The 23,306-nt window shown below is 44.9% G+C and overlaps 2 protein-coding genes and 1 long non-coding RNA gene across 4 annotated transcripts in view; 2 read left to right on the plus strand and 1 right to left on the minus strand.

Annotated features, from left to right (window-relative positions):
- The window catches only part of LOC149313738 (corepressor of RBPJ and splicing regulator-like), a 34,121-nt gene extending 29,882 nt beyond the window's left edge, over window positions 1-4,239 (plus strand). The window contains exons 10-11 of the mRNA XM_089519724.1: window positions 668-753; window positions 2,715-4,239. Coding sequence (XP_089375850.1) covers window positions 668-753; window positions 2,715-3,393 — 765 coding nt within the window. The 3' untranslated portion in view covers window positions 3,394-4,239. The remainder of the gene's footprint in view (window positions 1-667; window positions 754-2,714) is intronic.
- A 3,035-nt stretch (window positions 4,240-7,274) lies between these two features.
- On the plus strand, window positions 7,275-9,603 carry LOC149313739 (uncharacterized). Of its 2 annotated transcripts, none has more exons than XR_016280851.1 (2): window positions 7,275-7,608; window positions 9,033-9,603. It is a non-coding gene; the product is annotated as an uncharacterized LOC149313739 (long non-coding RNA). The 2 variants fall into 2 exon arrangements; XR_016280852.1 differs by lacking the exon at window positions 7,275-7,608 and adding an exon at window positions 8,747-8,935.
- Window positions 9,604-17,273: 7,670 nt separating this feature from the next.
- Window positions 17,274-20,945, minus strand: LOC149313740 (transcription factor Sp9-like). The gene is made up of 2 exons (XM_089523273.1): window positions 20,875-20,945; window positions 17,274-19,754 (listed from the first exon to the last, which is right to left on the minus strand). The coding sequence occupies exons 1-2, from the start codon at window positions 20,893-20,895 to the stop codon at window positions 18,318-18,320; spliced, it is 1,458 nt and encodes a 485-aa protein (XP_089379399.1). The 5' UTR covers window positions 20,896-20,945; the 3' UTR covers window positions 17,274-18,317.
- Window positions 20,946-23,306: the final 2,361 nt, after the last annotated feature.

A 23,306-nucleotide genomic window follows, 5' to 3' on the forward strand; every position in this document is an offset into this window, starting at 1 on the left:
TTCTAACTTTAAAAAAGCCATACAATATTTACATTATCATCTTTTAATTACTAGTTTATTGTTCATATTCTCATCCTAATGTAAGTGCTATATCCTATAGCAATAAGTTCTCTTTTCTTTTTTTTTTATATTAGTGTCATGTATGCCACATATATAGCCTTACAACCAATGAAAATATAATCATATGTTAAAATTCTACAGAATGAGAGACAGAAAAAGAATACATTAAATTAACCTATCATTCTTTATTACCTCACTTTGCACAAAAAAAGCACAGACCTATTTATATTAAACCACAATACAAAACAACTAAATAAAATGCAGTTTTGTTACAATATCTCAACTTGATTTTTCCCCCCTTCCTTCACATAAATGTTCATACACTGGCTACAATTTTATCCATTATCATTATACTCTGTGTTTTCCTTCACCATTTCAGTAAGAATTGGGAAGGAAGCTGATTTCCATGCTTTTGCCAACAATATAAAGTGCACAGTTAAGCTATTTGTAACCATTGCAGTGTGTTCTTTTCTTTATTATCCTTCACAAAATTGCTTGAGAAGTAAATGGAATTTCATGTCCTGTTGTCTCTCTAATTCCCTGTAGAATGTCTGACTAAATTTGTTTTGACTGACAACATTCCCACCAAATGCATTTCTGTTTGTAGGAATTTGTTGCAAGTGAAGGTGAAGATGACCCAGAAGTGGAATTTTTGAAATCCTTGACAACAAAGCAAAAACAAAAGCTTTTGAGGTAATGTAGTAGTAGCTCCATTGCAATACACAATTGCCAACAGATACTTCTGATTTGTAGTTACTTAGAATAACATTTACTTGCAAAAATGTGAGAACATGAACTGTTTACAGTCCTGCCCTGTTTTAGCAAAGGCGACATCCTATTGCTGTAATTAATGTATAAGAATATTGAGGCAGAACGGCTACTTTAATATTGTTTACCCCCATCTTAAATCAGTTACTTAGGAGAAGTTCCTGTATATTTGAGTGGAACTTTTAAAAATTGATTAATTAAGCTGAAATTCTACAATTTCTTATTCCTTCCTTATCCCTCTCATCTGTTAATCCATTCCTATGTAGCTTGTACTAGGAGATCACAACTGAAGGTGATATGTAAACTGGGCTACATCTGTATACATCCAAATACTGTTTTATATGTTAATTTATTATGATTGGAGGTCTAAAACAATTGCATATATTGACAGCCTACTACAACTGAAAGACAGTATGTTTAAATAGTAAAATGGAAATTTATTCTTATTGAATCTTACATAAGTTTATTTTTTTTAATATGTGGTTATCAACAGCATTATTTTCCTTCAGCAATTTGGGAAACTATGAGTTTGCATCTGATCCTCTTTTTATATTGCTCCGTTTTCCTTTATATTGTATACTGTTTGCTGCTTTGGACACCTAGTGTAAACTGTTGGACTACATAGTTAAATAATAAATAAATCCACTCTTGTGTGTGCATAGTACAAAGGACCTCAGTACATGTAGCCTTAAGCAGCAATTAGATGGAAGCAATAACATACATTTCTATACCACGTATCAGTGCACTTAAGCACTCCCTAAGCAGTTTACAAAGTGTGAGCTAATTGCCCCCAGAGTACTCATGTTAGTGACCTCGGAAGGATGCAAGCCTGAGTCCAGCCTGAGCCGCTGGCTGGGATTGAACTCGCAACCTTATGGTTTGTTTGTAAGTGAGTGGCTGCAGTACAGGCATTTAACCCCACTGCACCACCAGATTCAACTAGGAAAGTGGAGTATGCCATGCTACACTATGTTTCCTCTCGCAAATTATGCATTAGTACAAACACTGATTATCTTTTGGGCTTATGTTTATGCAGCCATAGCAGCTGGAACACCCTGAGAATTGTGTGCACATCCAGATGTCAGGTTTTTGCTCCTGCTCCAGTTGGACTGAGCCAATAAGCCACTCTCCTGATCTTGTAGAAATCTGTGGCTGTAGTACTTTTAATGTCGAAGGCTGGTGGTGGCAAGAGAAAAAGAAAAGAGCCAGGGAGGGAATGGAGACTTGGATCCAGCAGATGTTGTCTGCCTTTACTCCAACCAACGGAGCGAGGAATGTATATGCTAGTCAGGTACACTAATAGGATTCTGTCTTCCATTGGTTTCTTGGGAACAGGATTGGAGCCATACTCTTTGGAACATGAACACTTCAAAGAGTGTTTACATTATAGTTACTATAACTCTCAGACTTTTTATTTAAAAAATCATTCAAAGCCACTTACTAGATCAAGATATTAAGAAGCACTTAAAGATAAATGAAGGCATCAACATGTGATGCCTTTATCATATTTTATTCATAAAAATACAGAAATGATTGTCAACTCCCCCCTAAAACTCATTTTAATTACACTAATATTCATAACTAGGTCATTTAAACAAACAAAAACTCTAGCTTTGAGGCTTAGGTTCAAATTGTGTTCTCCCCTTCCATTATTATACTATTCACATCAGCAGTAGCATATCTTTAACAATAAGCAGGAAGCTTTCAAAAGGGCCAGGTGGCAAGTTTGAGGTCAAGTGTTTTATTATTTTCTAAATAATAAGTTCATCACAGTCTCAGATTTATCCTGTAAGATCTGCTTAACAGTTGACCACTAAAAGATAGCAATCTTCCACTGTTATACCTCTCTGCTTAATTGCTCCTCTTTTCTGTGTTCAAAATAAAAGGAAACTGGATCGCTTGGAGAAGAAGAAGAAGAAGAAAGATAGAAAGAAGAAAAAGCAACAGAAGAGGAAAAGCAAAAGTAAACACAGGAAACATAAGAGCCCATCTTCCTCCGCATCCTCCAGTGAGTCTTCAGTAAGCAGCAGCAGTGATAGTGAGAGTGACAGCCAAGATAAAGCAGCACAAAAGAAGATGGATTCTAAGGAAAGAAGAAAAGCTAAGTTTTCAGAGCCTAGCAGCAGTGATTCTGAAGGGAAGGCAAAGACTAAGGGAAAACTTTATGAAGATCCCTCCAGCAGTCATGGTAACAAGGACAAAGATAGAGAGAAGTGTAGACTTTTAAAGCAAGATAGTTCTGGGGAGAACAACAAATGGAGCTCCTCTGAGAGCAAAAGAAAGCCCACAAGCAGAAATGATAACACAGACAAGAGAAGAGAATCTGAAAGATATGGAAACATGAGCGGAAGCCAAAGCAAGGAGGAGAGGAGCGGGAGAGGCTCTAACACAAGGCACAGGACTCACAGGCCAAGTGAGGAGTGGCACAGGAAAAGCGAAACCAAAAGTCATAGCTCAGACATCTGCAGAGAGCAACAGAAACACAGGGAGGGCTACAACAACAAATGCATTAAAACTGAGCACAGAGGAAGAAGCCGGAGCAGAGAGAGAGAAAAAAATAGATAATGTGGGTGGCAAATTGTGTTTCTTAAAAAAAAAAGTCCTTTAGTAAGGGGCTCCTGACATACTTCTCTCTTTCTCATGAGCTGACTGTTCTCAGTAAAATGTAAATGTCTTTCTGCAAATAGCCCTTTGTACATTTTGTGTGTATCTTACAAAGAATACAGGCTTTTAAAGATGAACATCATATTGTTTTGTTGAATAGTATGTCCTATTAGAATAGCAAATCACATATTGGGAAGGGGAGTGTTTAATAAATCGACACTTCCTTCATTGCAGAATTTAATGTCAAAAATACTTGCCATGACTCTATAAAATTAGTTTCACCAGTATATTTTTCCTTGATTAATAATAAATGCAAATAACATTGTAGTAATCAGGATACATGCTCCAGGACACATTAAATTATGCCAGTAGTACCTAAAATAGTTCTGGATGGATTCACTACAACAGGCCACAAAACTAGATTATCTTTGAAGTGAAGTATTTCAAGCTAAGAGGACAATTTTTATGAGTTAAAACAACAGAGGAACATAGTTCCACATAAGTGTATAGCCAACATTTTCCACCTCCTGCAGAGTATAACTTGGTCAAGGCTATCTAAGCATCTTAAACCCCTGTTGGTATATGTCACCTCAGTGTCAAGTTATTGTTCAATAATTTCTCAAGACATGGGAAGAATATTTACTGTCTTTACCGTTTCTTGCTATTGTGTGCAGTAGGAATCTAATGTCAGTTTTCTTCTTACCTTCCAAGAAAACGGCTTTTTTCTCCTGTGATGGGGTTTATTTGTTAAAAATAGTTGCTGTTTAGATTAGAACTACATTAAATAAATGTTGGCTTTAAAATGTATCACATTATTCTTTCAGATTTGCCTGCTGTTTCAGAATCACAGGTAGAAAAAAACAAATGATAATTTTCCTTTTAGATCTGAATTTGTGTGGAAGAAGTTAAAATCAAGATGCAAATAAGCTACCTTCATTTTTTTCTGTTTCTGATTCTTTGTTTTTGTTTTTCTGGACTAATTTGTACTTTTAAGCAGAGTTTTTATGTATCACAGAAAGTAGTTTGTTGCAGGTTTGATTTAAATATTTTGTAAAATTCAGACTTTAATGCTTTTTGTTAGGTGCCTTCAAGTTGGTGCATAGTGTCTTAGGGTTTTCTTGGTGAGATTTCTTCCAAGGAGGTTTTCCATTGCTTCCCTCTTATACTTATAGTATCACTTCTCCAAGGTTATCCAGTGGGTTTTCATGGCTGAGTCAGGATTTTAACCCTGCCCTCCCTAAATCCTAGTCCAACTTTCCAACCACTACACCATGCTCGCTCCCTACTTTGATGGGTGCTATATCATCAACTGATTTTAAAGATTATACTGGAACATAAAAGAGGGGAAAGCAGTATCCTGTGCTAGTCTGGCCCGTGATTTTCTATAGTTTTTGCTGCCTTGGACAATTTAAATAACTGCTCTAAGAGAGGTAGTGCCTCAACAACAGTAAAGTGTCTGTCTGTTGTTTCTAAGTTGACCCCAGGGCAAGAACTTAATTAGAACTATCCCTGGCAATTTCTTTTCCAGAGTGTATGCTTGAGAACAGAAAGAAAAGGGAGGACATCATTTTGACTCAAAGTCTACATTTGAAAGTGTCTTTCAGCCCAGTAAAATTTGCGACCCCACTTTGAAAGGGCCTTGGGAATGACACATTAGTGCAAGACATCTTTTTCTGTGTCTCTGAAAAGAGCAGTCTCTCTCCCCACCCGCTCCCTCCTTTGGCCTGTTTTGTTGTACATAGAAAAGGGGCACTGGCTCAAGCTTGTCTGTGCTGGCAGCTTGCCACCCAGCTGCTGCAGTTACACTTAATCCTCTTGTATGACGGAAACGTTTCGGCCCTCTTATTTTTAGTGAACAGTTCTACATGCACTGTCTTTGGTCTCTGTTAGGTTTAGAAAGGCATGCCATAAGCATGTGCTTATAATTCTGGTGGTTTGTTCTTCCTTAAATTAAAAGGCCTTATTCTGCCATTCAGCTGTCACGCTAAACCTGTCAATTTTTTCTTGACACAAGCCAGAGAAAAATCATGGCCATCCACTAACGTCTCCTTGCAGTGGAAGGAATATAACTGAGAAGCTTATACCGAACAGAGAAATGTTGACAATGTCTGTATATCAGAGCTGGAAACATGGTCTGCCTCTTCTAGCCAAGATCTTATGGAGATTTTTCAACTCAAGTTTTGGAACAATTTCAGGAGTTTTCAGTCCACTTTGCCGTCTTAAATAGTGAAGCTGCCTACAATGTAAACAGACATTTGATTGGTCCAAACGGTTTTATTTTAAGATGAAACTACCAGAAGAGTATATACAGGAAAGTCTAGGTTTTCACCCTTGTCAAAAGTGAAAGCTGCAGTGTTTATTAACTCACCAGTCCTTTTCTGTCAAAGGTGGTTGGATCTATACAACAAATATATTTAAATTACAGGAATTAAGTACTTGAAATTCTAAATTCATTTGCAGAATATTGACTGTATCCATCTATCCACGCTTCATGCCTTACATGTTTAGGAGTACACTAAATCAACCTAGAATGGTATCTACAAAATGTTTTTGCAGATACGTTGCCAGAGTGTCCTGAAACATGTTCCCTAGTTTGGTGGTGTATAGTGTTTTGTTGTTGCCAGGTATTATGGCCTATCAAGCAAGAAAAGGAAAGGCAGGTAAACTATCTTTGCTAATTGCTATCTTTGCCACCTTAGGGTTTTGCTTCTTGCTGCCTGCTTTGACAGTGGCAAATTAGCCCCTGTAGGAGGTGCTGTTGGTTTACAAATGGCCACAGGCCTCTTCTGTTATCTTGATTTTTAAGAAAGGGAAAAGAGACAAATCCTCAAGTGCCCTGAAGATGGACAGCAAGGGATTGCAGCATCTTTCCATTGAGTAGATAATCTTCAGCCAAATCGAGAGACCAAAAATGGTACCAGACGTATACTGTAAACATTCTAGGCATCTTTGAGCACAAGAGGCTAGAATCAAATGTTTTGGTGGGGAAGAGGCCTTGGGGAAACAGCTGAAAAGATGCCCTACAAAAACACAACCCGTGCGTCTCTGTGTAGTAGCCCTGAGTCAGTATCAGCTTCTATGGAACTCACTAGCCATTAGGGCTACTTGGATCCTGCTTCAAGGTTTTCTAAAGAGCCTTAACCCACTCCGGCTCATTCCAAAGCAAGTATGTGTTTAGGTTGTCACTTTGCACAATCCTCTCCTGACAGCACTGCAGCCAGTCAGAGGCCCTTGGTTGTGCTGTGTGTTTCGTCCAGAGGACCTGGCTGGTCGAATAAAGAGACTCCTCTCCATCACTTGCTCTTGCAAAGGAGCTGGGAAGATGTACTGGCAGAGGGGGCTAGGGACAAGGCTAAACCAAACCCAACTCATCCTCTCCTTCCCTTCCGCCTTTCCCAATATTAAATCACAGTGATACTATACAATTACTTGTTTTTAAAAAAAACACCCACTAACTGTTTATTGACATTCACCCTACAGTAGAGCCAGGAGACCCACTGCTCCCTGAAGAAGGCGGAGGAGGTTTAGGAAAGGCAGGTGGGGAAGGGAGCCAGGCAAAGGCCCCCTGGGCAGGAGCACCACACATAGCCCACCCTTCCCTGCACCTGGAGAGGGGGCAGGGACCAAGGCTTGGCCAGGGAAGGAAGGAAACAAGGAAGGAAGGAAGGAAGGAAGGAAGGAAGGAAGGAAGGAAATAAGATGGGTGGAAGGAAACAAGGAAGGCAGGAAAGAAGGAAGGAAGGAACCAAATAAAAGGAAGGAAACAAAACAAGGCAGACAGGCAGGAACAAACGAACCAAATAGGTAGGAAGGAAGGAGGGAGGGAAGGAAGGAAGGAAGGAAGGAACCAAAACAAGGAAGGAAGTAACCAAACAAAGGGAGGGAGGGAAGGAAGGAAGGAATGAAGCATAGGAAGGAAAGAAGGAACCAACCAACCAAACCTAGGAAGGAAGGAACTAAACAAAGGGAAGGAAGGAAGGAAAACCCGAACAAGGGAAGGAAGGAACCAAGTAAGCCTAGGAAGGAAGGAAGGAACCAAACAAGGGAAGGAAAGAAGGAACCAAATCTTGGAAGGAAGGAACCAAACCAAGATTAGGAAGGAAGACAGACTAGGAAGGAAGGGCCGGTGAATTGCTCTGCCGGCTTCCCAAGTGGCAACCGTGGAACAGCAGCGAGGCAAGCCTGGGGGCAATAAACCGGTTTTAAACTAAGCAGCTTGGGGCCCTGCTCGCTCTGTCAGGTGTGCCCAGTGCCATGGGGTGTGTCGTGTGCTCCTCCGTCCTCCTCTTGAGGGACCGTGGGTTACCCCCGAAGCCTGCCGGGGGTGGGGGCAGAAAGCGGTGTCCCATGGAGGGCAGGGCCTGTGCTCCGTGGGTCTTCTTCAGAGGGGAATATGCCAGCAAGGGACGAGGCAGGAGGGGGAACCGGAGGGGAGGGCAAACGTTTCCAGGACGCGTCCTACATTTTCACCTTCTGTCCGGGAGGAACTATCAAACGCCCTCCGTTGAGCATGACTTAAGAAGCGTGGATTTATACGAGAGTTTTAAGCTTTTATTGTGTGTAATGTCCCACATATTTCCCGGAACGTCCTCCATTTCGCAGCCCTCCGCTTTGCATTGAGGACACATCGCAAAAAAGGGAGGAATAACCCGTTTTGGCACCGCTTTAACTCTTGTCTGGCTCACGGCTATGGAATTCTCCGCTCTGGGCCCCACAACAAACTCCAACTCCCAGAATTCCATAGCCGTGAGCCAGACAAGAGTTAAAGCGGTGCCAAAACGGGTTATTTCTCCAGTGTGAATGCAGCTTCCGAAGCCCAACGACTGCCCTGGTTTGTCGTTCACAAAGTGACTGTTTAGGGCATTATGTCCAGCCCTTTATTATTATTATTATTATTTATTCCGGAATTAACCCGCGACAATGATTCTGCAGCGCTTCCCTCCTTTTAAGAACGGTTTCCTTATTCTGGAAAAGGGCAGGAAAACATCTTAATTCGACATTTTTCCTTACATAATATGAGAGTGAATGTGGATGAATGAGGAATGTGGAAGAAAGTCGTGTATAAGGATATAATGGAGGAAAGGGCTCTCTTTTTATTATTGCAGATTCTCAAACTGGAAAGAAGAAGGAAGATCTGAGCCTCCTCCTCGTCTAAATCATTTAATTCTCGGTTTGATTCTCTGGAGAAATGAGAGAGAGAAAAAATCACCCGAGCGCTTCTTTTTTAAAACAAAACACAAAAATGGCGCAAAGGTGACTAAAAACGATTCCTTAATTGAAAGCTAAATATAAAACAGGTGACTTTTTTCCCTCATGGATCGTTACAATAAATAAATATCCCCCGAAGGAAAACCTGCTCTCTCTCTCTCTCTCCTCTCTCTATTTATGTTGTCATTGATTAATTCTCGCTACCTCATTTTGATTTCGATTTAGAACGATTTGATTCTAATTTAATTAGCATGTAATTTCGGATGTACATAATTACTGTAATTATGACATTCAGGTAAGGCGGCTTTTTAGGCTGAAAGGCAATTTCATAAAAAAATTAAATAAATTATATAAAATAAAATTATTATTTTGTTTCCTCTCCTCTCCCTCAGGGGAAAAAAAACACAAAACCCTGCTTTGTAATGGACAAGGATTGGGAGCCCCTTCATCGCCAAGGAGTAATTAGCCCCCATCTTGGAAAGAAAGGCGGCCTGAGGAGGAAAAAAGGAGGATGGCGAGGCGGAAAAAAACACAACTCCGGCCGCTGTTGAGCTGGGAAAGGGACGGGGAAGACGGCCTCCCTTCATGGCTGAACTGAGGGAACTCAAAGGCAACTCTTCGCCTCAGGCTTTGGGACGACAGTGAGGCCTCCCTTCCTCTGCTCTTCCCAATCTCTCCTTGGTTTATTTAAACGAGTTTGAAAGCGGTTCTGCTTCGCAATAAGATGGAGTAGATGGGGTGCTGCCCCCACTTTGGCTCCCAACTCCCCAACGACGACGAAATCCCTTGGAAACATCATGGCGCCCACTGAGGGAGGCTCTTGTGGTGAAGCGGCCGCCATTTTGTTTTTTCTCTAGGCCCCAAACCATTGTCTGAGCGATGAAAGAAAATACGATTTAAAAGGGAAGAAAATGTTCGTTTTGTGCCCAGGCTACAATTAAAATAATAAAAAAGTTAATCTGGGATGAGTCTAGGCTTGTCTTTGTGGGTTTTTTTCCTCAGCAGTTTGTGTGTTCTGTGGAATGGGCGCATTGTTGTGTTTTGTGAGGACTCCAAGGGAGGCCAGAGCTGAGGAACTTGAGAAGCTGTTGCAGCAACCTTCTTCCTTTCAGTGAGTCTCAAAGGGGCTACAAGATCTCTCTACATACTGATTTTACAGACTAACATGGCTATATCTTTCAATTCTACCACAAAATTAAAAAAAAAAGACCAAATGGAAGCTAGGCAATGGAGGCCAAGGCTGAGGAAGTAGGTCTAGGGAAGCTAGACTTCTTTCCTTCAGTTAGGCAGGACGAAAGCACACTGCAGATATAATCCAGTTATAAAGTGCTGTAACTGCCCTGGCTGAATGCTAGGGAATCCTGGGAGTTGTAGTTTATTGTGGCACCAGAGCTCTCTGACAGAAGAGAAGGCTCATTGTCTCACATAACTACAGTTCTCAGAATTTCCTAGCATTGAGCCAGGGCAGTTAAAGCAGTCTCAAACTGGATCATTTCTGAAGTGTTGTTTTGGACCTTAGATTCCATGGGGCTACAAGATCTCTCTGTATACTGATTTTACAGACTAACACGGCTATATCTTTGAACTCTACCATTAAATAAATAAAAATGTAGGACGTGACCAAATGGGAGCTAAAAACGCTCATAGAAATGTAAACTCATGCTGCTTAGTCGCGCTCAAAATGGAGGACGTTTTGGAATTCCTCTTGGTCAGGAAGGTTGAAGTGTAGAACATGTCCTGGAAAAGGAGGATGTCTGGTCTCCCTGGATATTTGGGGCTCTGCATTTCTTAGTTGTTGGAGCCTTTTTTTCCCCCCTTTTAAAACCCCCTTTTTAAAAGGTTTGAGTTATGAGTGTTTTGTGGCCGACCAAGCCCACCGCGGAGGCTCTTCTTAATCTTAAACGTAAACCCGCCTTGCTCCCGCCGTGGCGGCCATTTTGAGAGCACCCAAGAAGCGCTTAGGCTCCAACGGTGCGCTACTGTTGTTGTTGTTGTGTGTTTTTAAGTCGTGTCCGACATATGGCGACCCTATCGTGTGGTTCTCTTGGCAAATTCCTTCAGAGAGAGTTTGGCATTGCCTTCCCCTGAGGCTGAGAGAGTGACTCATCCAGTGGGGTTTCATGGCTCAGTGGTGACTCGAACCCTGGTCTCCAGAAAAACCCTGACTCAGGTGAAATAAAAAGTTTAGCCTTGGGAACTAAGTCTGGTCTCTCCAGCAGGAGGCTCTGGAGGCTTTGGTTGGAAAAGGAAGGGGAAGCCCCTGACAATCCTTTCGATACCAACTAAATTCGTGGTCTTTTTCGCCCAATTTTTTTTTGGCTTCGAGACACTTTCTTGACCGGGTCCCTCCTCATCGCGTGACCCACGTGGGGGGCATCATTTATGGGTCTTAAGATTAACACGACACCCCCGCCCCCCAAAAAAAACATCCAAGCTCATGGGTATAAAATTATTAAAGCGCCCTCCTCCAGGCTGTTAACGGTCTTGGACTCCAAGTTTTACGGTCTTGGAGCCTCTCATTTTCTATGAACCTGGTTCCGCTTGTCCAAGAGAAGGGGCAATAAAGCCAGCCACACGCCCTTGCTTTCTTGGGCGCTTTTGTTCGGGAGGCCTAAGTTCCCCTGAACAAAGCAATGCACTTTTCCAAACTCCCCGTTTTCTGTCAAAACCGCCGCCTTCCACAGGAAGACGCAGGCAGGCAAACGTTGTTCGTGCGCCGCTCTTCGCTCCTCTCAGCCCCGCTTCAAAATTGGCTTCAGCGCTATAGAGATGTGTGTGTGTGTGTGTGCGTGCGTGCGTGTACACGTATATTTACCACACGCATATTCCTGTCAGGAAATTTTTCGAAGTTTGCAAATGTCTGGAAAACGGACGAGTTTCTCTCTCCATATATTTACCCCATATGTATGTATGTATGTGTGTATACACACACGCACACACACACATGCATATAAGGTTTGGTGTAACATATGCACATATATTTACCCCCCCACACACACACACACATAGATTGTAAGCCTGAGGGCAGGGAACCGTCTAACTAAAAAAAATTGCATGTACAGCGCTGTGTAAATTTACAGCGCTTCATAAATAAAGGTTAATAATAATAATAATACACGGTAAATATATATTTACCATATATATTCCTGTCAGGAAATTGCTAGCAGTTTGCAAATGTTTGAAGACGACGAGTTTCTCTCTCTGTGTGTGTATATACACACACAATCCCATATATATATATATATATATATATATTACACACACATACATATATTGCATATATACACATATATTTAGCAACGCACATACATATACATATTCCTGTCAGGAAATTGCTAGCAGTTTGCAAATGTCTGAAGACGGGTTTCTCTCTCTCTCTCTCTCTCTCTCTATATATATATATATATATGTATATATATATATTTACCCCAACACACACACACACACACACACACACACATATATATACTGTATATACACACACATATATTACCATACACACACATATTTATGGCAAATATATATTCATTCTTGTCAGGATATTGCTAGAAGTTTCCAAATGTCTGAAGACGAACGAGTTACATATATATATATATATATATATATCCCATACACACACACACACATATACAGAGAGAGAGGAGAGAGACACACACACACCCCATATATTTCTCCCTCCTTTATATATTCCTGTCAGGAAATTGCTTGCATTTCAGTGGTTTTCTATGTATTAAGTTATAGTCATAAAGCTTTTAAACAGTTTAGCTTTTTAATGGTGACACTTTATTTTCTATCCTGTTTATATATCTTGTTTAAAAAATGTTTTAAAATATTGCATTTTATATCTTCAGACATTTGGAAACTTCTACCAATTTCCTGAGAAGAATAGATAGGTAAAGGAGGGAGAAAACTAAAAGACCCTGAGCCGACCATTCAAAGCCTCTCTGAGGATTTCTTAACATTTCTTAACACTGTAGACTTGGAGGCGCAGAATTTATTGGGTTAAAGGAGAATTTCTTTCTCAGAAGCAAGCTGGAATCAGGAATTCTTGAATCATAAGATTCATCCTGTGGCTTTGCCATCTATCTCTAGATGGCGCCAAAGAGCCAGGAATTATCACCCTCCTCGTTGCCTCCTTCTCAAAGGGACTCCAAAGGGAATGAAAAGGCATAAAAGCAAATCAGAGTTTGCATGGTTTTGTGTGTGTGTTAAATGCATTAAGAATGTCATTTCCCTAAGAAAATGTGTAGCTAAATTATTCTCACTTAAAATAAGCACTTAGTATCCCAATTAGCCAAACAGGACAGTTTTTCTGTTGCATACTCCTCATCTTCTGCATTTTTTTAGAACTGCATTGGGATCTAAAATTTGGGGGGATTTTTTTTTTCTGGCTGCCTGGGCTAAATGCTGATACTTTGAGCAAGTCACACTCTCTCAGCCTCAGAGGATGGCCGGGACAAGCCTCCTCTGAAGAAACATGCCAAGAAAACCGTATGATAGGGTCGCCGTATAAGTCAAAAATGACTGGGAGGCACATGAGAATAGCAGCAGCAGCAGCAACAAAATACAGACAAATAAATAAGAGCTGGTGGGGAGTTTAAAAAAAAGAAAACCCAAAAGAAACCATCTGCCATCACGGTTTTTAATAAGGATAGAGATATTGTTTAAAACCTTCGTAGAACAAAATAAACCAAAGCATGCATTTAAAATAGTAACTGGAACTGGAGGAAAGCAGATTTTTCGTTTGAAGAAGAAGACAAAGATTGGCCTGGAAAAGCCATTCATGGGCACCTTTCCCCTTTTCTTTTGCCACTTTAGAGAGACCCACTTTGTGTAGCCCTATCGTTGCCACCCAGCTTCTCCTCACTTGATGCACAAAATACACAGGAAATAGCAAAAGTACACGTCCTCTGCTCCATCTCCTGCAGCAGTTACTTCATTTTAGAGTCTGAAACATGACTAAAACCATTGACTTTCTTCTTTTTTTATAAGAGAAAAAAAATCTTCCTCAAAGGGTTCTTCTAAAAGACCCCATCTTTCTCCTCCTATACCTCCTTTCCCTCTTTCCCTGGGCGTTTTCTCTTTTCTTGGGTTTTCCAATCCCTTCCTTAGGAACAAAGTGGCCAGATAACGTCCTCACCTCAAAGGAGGACCAGGCACCACGAAAATGGAGGACATGCAAGGGAAAAAAAAGGAGAACGTGACCAAACAAAACCTAAAGACAGTCTTATTAGAAAGGTGAATTCATGCTTGTTAGGTCCGAAACACACTGGAGAAATAATCCAGTTTGAGACCGCTTTAATTGCCCTGGTTCAATGCTAGGGAATCCTGGGAACTGCAGTGTTTGTGAGACATTTAGCCTTCTCTGTCAGAGAGCTCTGGTGCCACAATGTAGTATAGTATAGTATAGTTGCAAGAATTTCCTAACATTGAGCCGGGGCAGTAAAAGCAGTCTCAAACTGGATTATTTCTGCAGTGTGTTTTGGACGTAAGATGTATTAATTAATCTTTCTATTACGAGTGTCTTTAGGTTTCATTTGGTCACGTTTTCCTGCTCGAAATGGGGCGCATTTTGGAACTCCTCCTGGACAGAAGGCTGAAATGGAGGGCATGCCCTGGAAAAGGAGGACGCCCTGCTTAGGAAGGAAGCCTCCCTCTCTGCCTCTGGAGTCCCAAAGGCAGTCAACCGGGTCCCTGGAAAAGAGGCTGAAGTGTCTCCTCCTCCTCCTCCTCCTCCTCCTCCTTCCCTTTGGCTTCCTTCCTGGGGAGCCTGGGAATGATGGACGTTTCCTGACCCTCGGGGGCAGCGGGGCCTTGCAAAGGCGGTCCTTGATCACTGAGCTGAAGAATGGTCACCCAGGGCTGGCAGAAAACTGGACCTCGAGGGGAGACAGAGAGACAGAGAGCCCTTTGATCTGGGTTTTTTTATTACACACCCCAAACAACAAAAAAGGGCTGACTTCTACCCAACACCCAGCCAGGAGGACGCATTCCTCACAACAACAACAACAACAACAATAGCAGCAGCAACAACAACAACAACAAGGCTTCAGAGAGGAGGAGGAGGAGGACGAGGAAGAAGAAGAAACGTAAAGGCGCATCCTGTCCCTCCTAAAAGCACTCTTGACTTTGCAACATTTGCGTACTAGTCTTCCCTCCCAAACTTCCGACCCAAACACCCCCCACACAGAACCAGACCCGGATTAGACTGAGAGGGAAAGGCGGGCTATGTGTGTGTGTGGGGGGGGATGCTCACCCATTCCACCCGTGTCACGCTTACTCACACTTTTACACCAAGTACGGAAGGCGGCGAGAAGAGAAAACAGAGCCCAGGGGAGGAAGGGGAAAAGGACCCTCTCCAAAGACTGAAGCAAAAGACCACCACCAAGGAAGAAAGAAAGGAAGGAAGGAATCAGACTCCACATTGTTCCTTCTCTTTCCTCGCAGAATCAAAACCCAAAATTCCTCTCCCAACTCGCGCCTTTAGTTCTCCTTCTTGTACTGCCCTGAAAAAAACAAACGTCTCCGCGGCTGCATTTTAAGCACAAAATTGTGGACTCCAAACCCGAGTCTTGCTAGTAGTAGTAGTAGTAGTAGTAGACACAACAGATGTTTTTTATTCTGAGGCTCCCTCCCTCCCTCCGCTTGACTGGCAGCACAATCCCCTTTTCCAGGGTTATAGGAAGGACGATAGATCAAACTTTGTTTTTAAAAAAGAAAGATTTAAAATATGCTTTTTGAGCCTTTCGGGCTGCAATGCTGTCGGGTCTAAATGGACTCTCCCCCTCCTGCCTTCCCTTCCTCTCTTCTCTCTTTCAGCCCTTAAAAGTAGCGCAATTAAAGGCGGGGGAGAGACAATGGCAGCGATTTCCTCCTCTTTTTATTTTGTTTTCCGGGGGGGGGAGGGAAAAGGACGGACTGTGGCTGTTAAGTTGGTGGCCAGGAGACAAAAGGGAGGGGAAACCATTTTCATTTCAATAATTGCCTTCTGCTCAATTTAACCGCAGCGCCTTCTATATATATATATATATTTATTTTGCTGTTGAAAGGAGAGCCGTCCTAAATGAGATTCCTGTCCCAAATGTGTTCCCAGGCCTTATCCCAGGCTTTTTAATTATTCCGGAGTCCCCCCTTTTTTTTTGCCTTCAAGAATAAGACGCTGCGCTGCGTAATCACAAAGAAGTCAGAGAGCATCCTTGAACCTTTTCAATAGCAGAGCCACTGAGATATTCAAATAACAAGCGAGGAGCATTTGACTGCATTTGGGGGGTTGGTGGTTTTTTGTGTGAAACCTAAGCGTTTCCAATCCACTATTTGCATAGGACCGACTCCCTTTTGAAAAGGGAAGGCGCAGTTATCAAACCAAGTGCTTATTTTCGGGAAAGCGTTCTTTAAAAACCGTTTACGTTTTATCTCGCCTGGCCCTTCTCTCCCCCGTTTGACATGCAAATGCGGCGCAGTTAATTTGGACAATTAAAAGGATCTTCAAGGGAAGGCTTTGTCGCAGAGGAGATATGTATATATATACTCCGAGGGTTTTCCCCGCGGACCAGCTGAGATAAAGTTGGCCAGAACAAATGATGTCTAGGAGATTAATTAGATATTTGATAAGACATGAATCTCTAATAAGGGAATACAAGGCACAGGGGGGAGGCGGCGGTGTGCTCCAAGTCAAAATTAATAACATTTAACAAGGTTTTCATTTAGGCATGAAATGTCTTTTCCGGAGGATTGACTCTAGCGCTTCATTCCCCCAGGGCCGACTTTCCTCTAACCTTCTTCAAGACCTAGCTTCAGAAACATTTCAGAAACATAAACCTTTAAAAAAACAAACAAACCCGAATTCACTTTAAATCGGCTTTTAAAAACATTTTAAAATATTCAGATTTTTTTTTTTTAATTAAAGGAATGTCGGTTCTTTTACCAACAGAGAAAGTGGCATTTTAAAGAAAGGTCTGCCTCCGACTCTGTCCATTCAAAGTAATGGGACTTTTGCCACTGACTTTCCATTAGGATGTGAATTGCAACCTTAACAGAGTTGGGGCTTATTTAGATATTTTTGGTTCCCTTTGTCTTGGAAGATTGACTGATTAAATTATTTTAATTCGACCGTAATTGCATTTATCGTAACTAATGCTGACCACGATTCCTACACAGCATAATGAAACATGATCCCTGGAAACTGTGATCTGAAACCCCAGCCTTCATGTTTGTATCTAATACAAACGTTTGTATCTGATCTGCGTTTTCAATCTGTGAGCCGCCTTGGGTCCCTTGGGGAGAAAGGCGGCATATAAATGAAATATATAAATAGAAATAAAAACACCAGGCGGGTTAAGAGAAATAATCCAAGATTGCAATAATAATTATTATTTAAAAACGACCTAGTCGGGTGGAGTGAAGGGGAAAATGAAACCCCAGAGTGCGTTACTCAGAGTCCTTTAATAATACCAAAAATGAAAATATTATGTCAAGTTTTTTTGTTGTTGTCGTCTTCCAAATACAGATAAACGCATTTAAATTCTTTAAGCAACCTTAACTTACTGGTGTGAGTGAAATCTTTTTTAACTCAACGTTTTTTTTAAATATCTTTTACATATATACCGACCTCCACAAAGTGCATCAGAAATAATAATAATAATAATATATATTTTTTTAAAAAAATCAAATCAAAACAAAACAAAACCAAAGCTCCCCTGAATTTCAGGAATGCACCCCCGAAAGGAAAACAAAAACAAAGATATCGGAATTGACATTTACAAGGAGGATTTAAAAAAGAAGAGGAGAACACCATCCTCTCTCTCTCTTTGTGTATGTGGTTTGGATCCCTATTTATACATGTATATATTTGATGAATTGCAGAGAGAAAGTGTCTCTCGGACGTTTCCCAGTTTAGTCTCTCACCTTGCGACTCTCTCAATGTGTGTGTTTGTGTGTCTGTGTGTGTGTGTGTTTAGGAGTGCGAACGAAAAGGACGTTTTTGCCCTTCCCCCCCACTTCAACATTAAGTATAAAAAAGGTCGCTCTAGGTCTGGTCAAATACTGTCATCTGCTTTTATACTTATAAGAATCCAATTTCCAAAGGGCTGCCTCTGGGTCCTGGGTGGCGGGTTGTGTGTCGGGAGAGTTTGTTGCCTCCAGTCTGCCTTTATTATTATTATTAATATTATTACTGTTATTATTATTATTATCGGAGAGCCAGCCAGCCAGTCCGTTGTGTCGCGTGCCTGTCTCTGTGTGTGTCTCTTGTGAGGTCTCATCCCAGCCTCTTTTCTCCCTTTTCACCAAACGCGTTTGAGGAGGAGCTTTGAAGAAGGGGAAGGGGGCTAATGCTTTTCATAGCGTCGTCTCGCCTCAGTCTTTCCAACCACAGTCTCTTTTTTGGGGGGGGGTGTGTCACTTTTCCGTCCACTCTATTTTCCCCTTCTTACCCACCCCTTTTAAAAAACATTTAAGAGCAAAAGAGGGGGAAAGGGCAAAGCGGGCTCAAAAGTGGCGGTGCTGCTTCTGTTTCTTCTGCTGGGGTTGAACTTTTCATTCTTTCTTTTTAAAAAAGAATTAAACCAATGCCTCCTTAATTAGCCTCCCCCTTTGGCGCCCTTTTTGGGGGTCTCTTTTTGGCGCGCTCTTTTCCCGCCCAAATTCCTTTCTTCCCCGCCTCGGAGTCCCGCGTGGCTTCAGGGGTCTCCGGCGGCGGAGTCCTTCCCTCCTCCTCCTCCTCCTCCTCCTCGCCCTTCGTGGAGGACCAGGTCGGGCGACTCGGAGCGAGGGGTCTCCAGGTTGCTGGCGTCGGTGTCGCTGTCGCTGCCCTTCTTCCCTCCGCCGCCCGGGCCGCCGCCGCCTCCTCCGTTGTGGGTCTTGATGTGTTTGCTCAGGTGGTCGCTCCGCATGAAGCGCTTGTTGCAAACCGGGCAGGCGAAGCGCTTCTCGCCGGTGTGAGTCCGCAGGTGCCGCTGGAGCTCGTCGGAGCGGGTGAAGCGCTTCCCGCAGAAGAGCCAGTTGCAGACGAAGGGCCGCTCCCCGGTGTGCCAGCGCAGGTGGGCCTTCAGGTGCGAGGTCTTCCCGTAGACCTTCCCGCAGCCGGGGATGTGGCAGCTGTGCAGCCCTTTGCGCCGGAGGCTCGCCCCGGCCGGACCCAGCCGCTCGGCCTCTTGGCAGTTGGGGCAGTCGCAGGTGGCCCTCCCGGAGTAGCGCCGGGCGGAGCGCGAAGAGGAGGACGAGGAAGAGCCGCCCCCGGCGCCTCCGGCCGCAGCCACCGCCGCCGCTGCCGCCGCCGCCCCGGAGATCATGGCGCTGACGGCGGCGCTGGAGTCCGAGTAAGCGCCGGGCAGGACGGGCTTGAAGCCCTCCTGTCCCAGCAAGTGCTGCCCGGTGGAGAGGAGGTGCGAGGCGGCCGAGGAGCCCAGCCCCGTGGAGCTGAAGGCCGAGTGGGTCAAGGAGCCGAAGTCGTTGTAGGCGCCCAGCTGGGAGTGGAGCGAGGCCTGGGGCGGGGCGCCGGCCCCCGAGTGGAGCGAGCCCTGGGGCCCCTGCACCTCCAGCCAGGAGCCCGGCCCCGCGTGGACGTCCCACCAGGAGGAGGCCGCCGAGCCGGCCCCGCCGCCGCCCACCTCGCCCGAGTGCAGCGTGGAGTGGAAGCCCGTCTTGTACCAGGACTCGTAGGGGTGGGCCATCCCCACCCGCGGGTACAGGCTCTCCGCCGCCGCCGAAGGGTGCACCTTGGAGATGAAGGCCGACTGGCCCCCGCCGGCCTCCTGCGCCGAGGCGGAAAACAGACCCCCGTAGTCGCTGCTGAAGGCCGAGGAGGTGGGCGAGGTGGAGGCCAGGCAGAAGGCGCTGTTGGCCGCCCCGCTGCCGCCGCCGCCCCCTCCGCCGCCGCCCCCTCCGCCCAGTCCGCCCGAGCCCCGTCCGGAGGCGGCGGCGGCGGCGGCGGCCACGGTGAAGCCGGAGAGTCCGGAGCCCAGGTTGCAGCTGGAGGCGGAGCGCTTCCACGGGTGGAAGCTGCCCTTGGCGAAGGCGCTGGACTCCGGCAGAGTGGTCAGGGGGCTGGTGTTGCCGATCTTGTTGCAGGTGGCGGCCAGCATGGCCAGCGGCGTCGTCCCAAAGCGTGGCTCTTCCTGGGGTTTGGGGGGGAGGAGGAGGAGGAGGAGCAGGGGGGAGAGAGAAAAAGGGAGACGTCAGCATCGGAACCTCGAAGGCATCGGCACCAGAACAGGGCACTCAGGGCAAAAGTTACGAGGGAAAAGGGGAGAGGAAAGGAAATATGAGAAGAAAGGAAAGGACAGGAAAGAGGAGAGGAAAGGAAAAGAATAGGCAAGAAGGAAAGGACAGGAACGAAGAGAGAAAAAAGAAAGGGAAAGAACGAAAGAAGGAAAAGAATGAAAGGAAAAGGAAGAGATGAAAGGCAAGAAAAAGAAAGGAAAAGGAAGAACAGGAAAGGAAAGAAACAGAAAGAGGAAGGGAAAGACGAGAGGAAAGGAAAGAAGGGAAAGGAAGGAAGGAGGAAAGGATAGGAAGAAGAGGACTGGAAAAAGGAAAGAAAAAGAAAAGGAAGGGAAAGGAAAGGGAAAAAAAACTTCCGTTCAGTTTGACCTCCTGAGAGTTAGACCCAGTTTGAGGACTCCAGCCCTGACCCTTCTTCTCAAGGGGTCTCACTCCTGTTCAGGAGAAACGCTGCAAACGGAGACAGACTGTAAACCAACAGAGCCCTAAACTGCACCCAGAGTGCAAGCAGAGACAACACCACGCACAGCGAACCCCACGCTTTAATCTGTCTTGACAAACAAACACAAGGCTACGATTACCACCGCTGCCTGCCTGCCTTCCTTTCCCTAGTGCTGGCTCCAACTGGTGTTTAAAAGCCCCAGAGATCCCTGGGGGGCAAAAGTGTGTTTTTTTTGGGGGGGGGGATCGAAAGGAAAAGGAGGCGCTGTCCATTCCAAGCGCTGGAGGGGAAGGAAGGCGAACCTGCAGGGCCCTCATGCAAAACCGGGAAGGCTACGAAAGGCGTAGGAAATGCGACCCAAACGCGGGGGAAAGGAGAGAGAAAGAAAGAGGGGGATTTAGTACCAGGAGAAACCAAACTAGTAGGAACGAAATCGGGGGAGCGGATCTTATGCAGAAAGGAGTCTTTTCTCGTCCCCCACAAACAAACTCAAAGCCCCTTCTTGCAGCTGCAGCAACAGTTTGGGTGGCCCTTAGGCGAGGCTGCAAGGCGATCCCCCGCGGCAGGCTTACCCCGAGGATAGACGTAGCCATAGCCGAGTCCGGGCGCAGGGCTGGGAAGGGAGGCTCCCTGCCTTGGGCGCAGACAGACCCGCCGCCCGCCCGCCCGCCTGAAGCAGCAGCAGCAGCAGCAGCGCCTGCAGAAGTGGCTCCTCCTCGGGCCTGGGGGCGGCCAAACTCAGCCTAAGTGCCGCCAGCGCCTGCTTTGAAGTACCTCTGGCTGCGCGTCTCAGCCAATGAGGGCGCGGGAAGCGGAGGCAGGAGTCGCCCTGCAGCCAATCAGCGGCGCCCGAGAGAAGGGGACCCGGGCAGCTCTGGGCGCGTGCCAGGGAAAGGCAGCACTGCCCCCAGACACAGCGTCACACTGGGGCAGCTGATATAGACCTATAGACCTAGACACACATACATATATACACCTATATATACACCCCTCTCTCACATTCATAATGCATAATTTACTATATATATATATATATATATATATGGTAAATTATATATTATAAAACATATATAGAGGGAGACATGTATATATGTGTGTGTGTGTGTGTATATATATATATATATATATATATGGTAAATTATATATTATAAATTATATATAGGTGTACAGTATATAGGAGTTATGTGTAAATATGGTAAATTATAAATTATATAATTTACCATTTATACACACACACACACACACACATATATATATAGGTGTGTGTATATAAATGGTAAATTATATATTATATATTATATATGAATGTATAAGCATATATATGTGTGTGCATATACATATATATGTGTGTAGTAAATTATATATATATTATGTAGGTGTGTGTGCATATATATATATATATATATATGGTAAATTATATATTAAAATTTATGCATATATATATACATATATATATATATAGGTTTATATAAAAGTGTGTGTGTGTATATATATATATATATATATATATATATAGTTATATACATATATATACCTATACATTCATATAATTTACCTAATATATGTGTATATGTATCTCTCTCTGTGTGTGTGTGTGTATTAGTATATAATAAGCTAATAATAGCATATAAATAATGTATATAATAAGCGTAGGGTTAAATATCGTTAAGGTCATGACAGAAGAGAGGTCCACTTGTGACCAGTCCCCCTCCTCCTTGCCTTCTTCCTCTTCCTCTTCCTCCATTTCTAGCATGGAGCCACAGAAGGGCAGAGAAGGGAGGTAGAATGGAAACGGGGCTCTTCTCCTTCGGACCCTCCTCTTCCTGCCTCCCCGCTTCTTCTCGGGGTCTTTTCTCTTGTACCCCGGAGATCCTTTCCCAGTTGATGAATCCCTTCTCTTTCTGGAGGGGAAAGAGGTCCCTCTGTGGCCGAAAGGAGCGGGGAGAGCTCCAGGGCCTCGGTTCCCCCGGGACTGGGCTTTGGGGAAGACTTCGGAGAGGGACCAGGCCCCAGTTGGCGTTTCCGCCTCCCTTCCTGCCATGCTGGCCAAGGCTGCTCCTCTTAGCAAAGGGCGAGAGGGTCTGGGTTGCCTCAATTGTCGGGGAGGGAAGGCGAGCTGTTCCCAGGGCCCTGGCTTCGAGCCCTGGGTGCCTTGCAAGGAGCAGGGGCTGGAGGGTGGGCTCCCCTTCCCGTCTCCCCTCCCCAAGCGCCAGATCTCGGAGCCCACTCCGCTTTCAGGGGGGCCAGAGGGGTCCTCCTCCTCCTCCTCCTCCTCTTCCTGGCCCCAAAGGAGGACCGGGCCCCTTCCAGAAAAGAAAAGCAAAGCTGCGAAGGCGGTCAAGAGGACATTTTGGAATACCTCCTAGATGGAGGACGCGTCCTGCAAAAGGAGGACCTCTCTGCTGCTCCTGGCCAAAAGACCACCAACCTCCCCCAAGCTTTCGGCGACCATTGGGTCCAAGGAGGCAGGGTTCCCACGAAAGCGCCTCGAGGGATAGCATTCTTTGGGGAGAGTCTTATTTTCCCCACACATTTTGGGATATGGTCAGCCCCACTTTGGGATCCGACCCCTGGTCCCTCTTGGGAAGGGGGGGAGGAGAGCCTAGCTTCCCTTCAGGCTCCGTCTTTCCAGGTGCTGCCAGGGAAGCTCACCCAGGAGGCAGAGGCAGCACGCCCGTGGTTTAAAGGCAAGGGAAGGAGGGGGGAGAAGCACCCCTTCTCTCCCCAGAAAGAGAAGGAGAAGGCCACCCGCCCGTCCATCCGGAGAGCATCCCCAGGGGCCTCTCCAAGGAGGAGCAGGGCCGGCGCGGGGCCCAAGGGCAAGGTGCCCACCGACGGCGGGGCAGAAGCCCAGGAGAGCCTCGGAAGGCTGGCGATGGAGGGATGGTTGGGGTTTTTCGGGGGAGGGGAGAGGGAGGAAAGGGAGACCCGACGCCCTCCTTTTCCAGGACGCGTCCCCCATTCCAGCCTTCTGTCCAGGAAGCATCCCAAAACGTCCTTCGTT

The sequence above is a fragment of the Sceloporus occidentalis genome, unplaced genomic scaffold (genome assembly GCF_023333645.1).
Source record: "Sceloporus occidentalis isolate IW3139 unplaced genomic scaffold, rSceOcc1.0.p SCAF_4, whole genome shotgun sequence".
Lineage (NCBI taxonomy): Eukaryota > Metazoa > Chordata > Lepidosauria > Squamata > Phrynosomatidae > Sceloporus > Sceloporus occidentalis.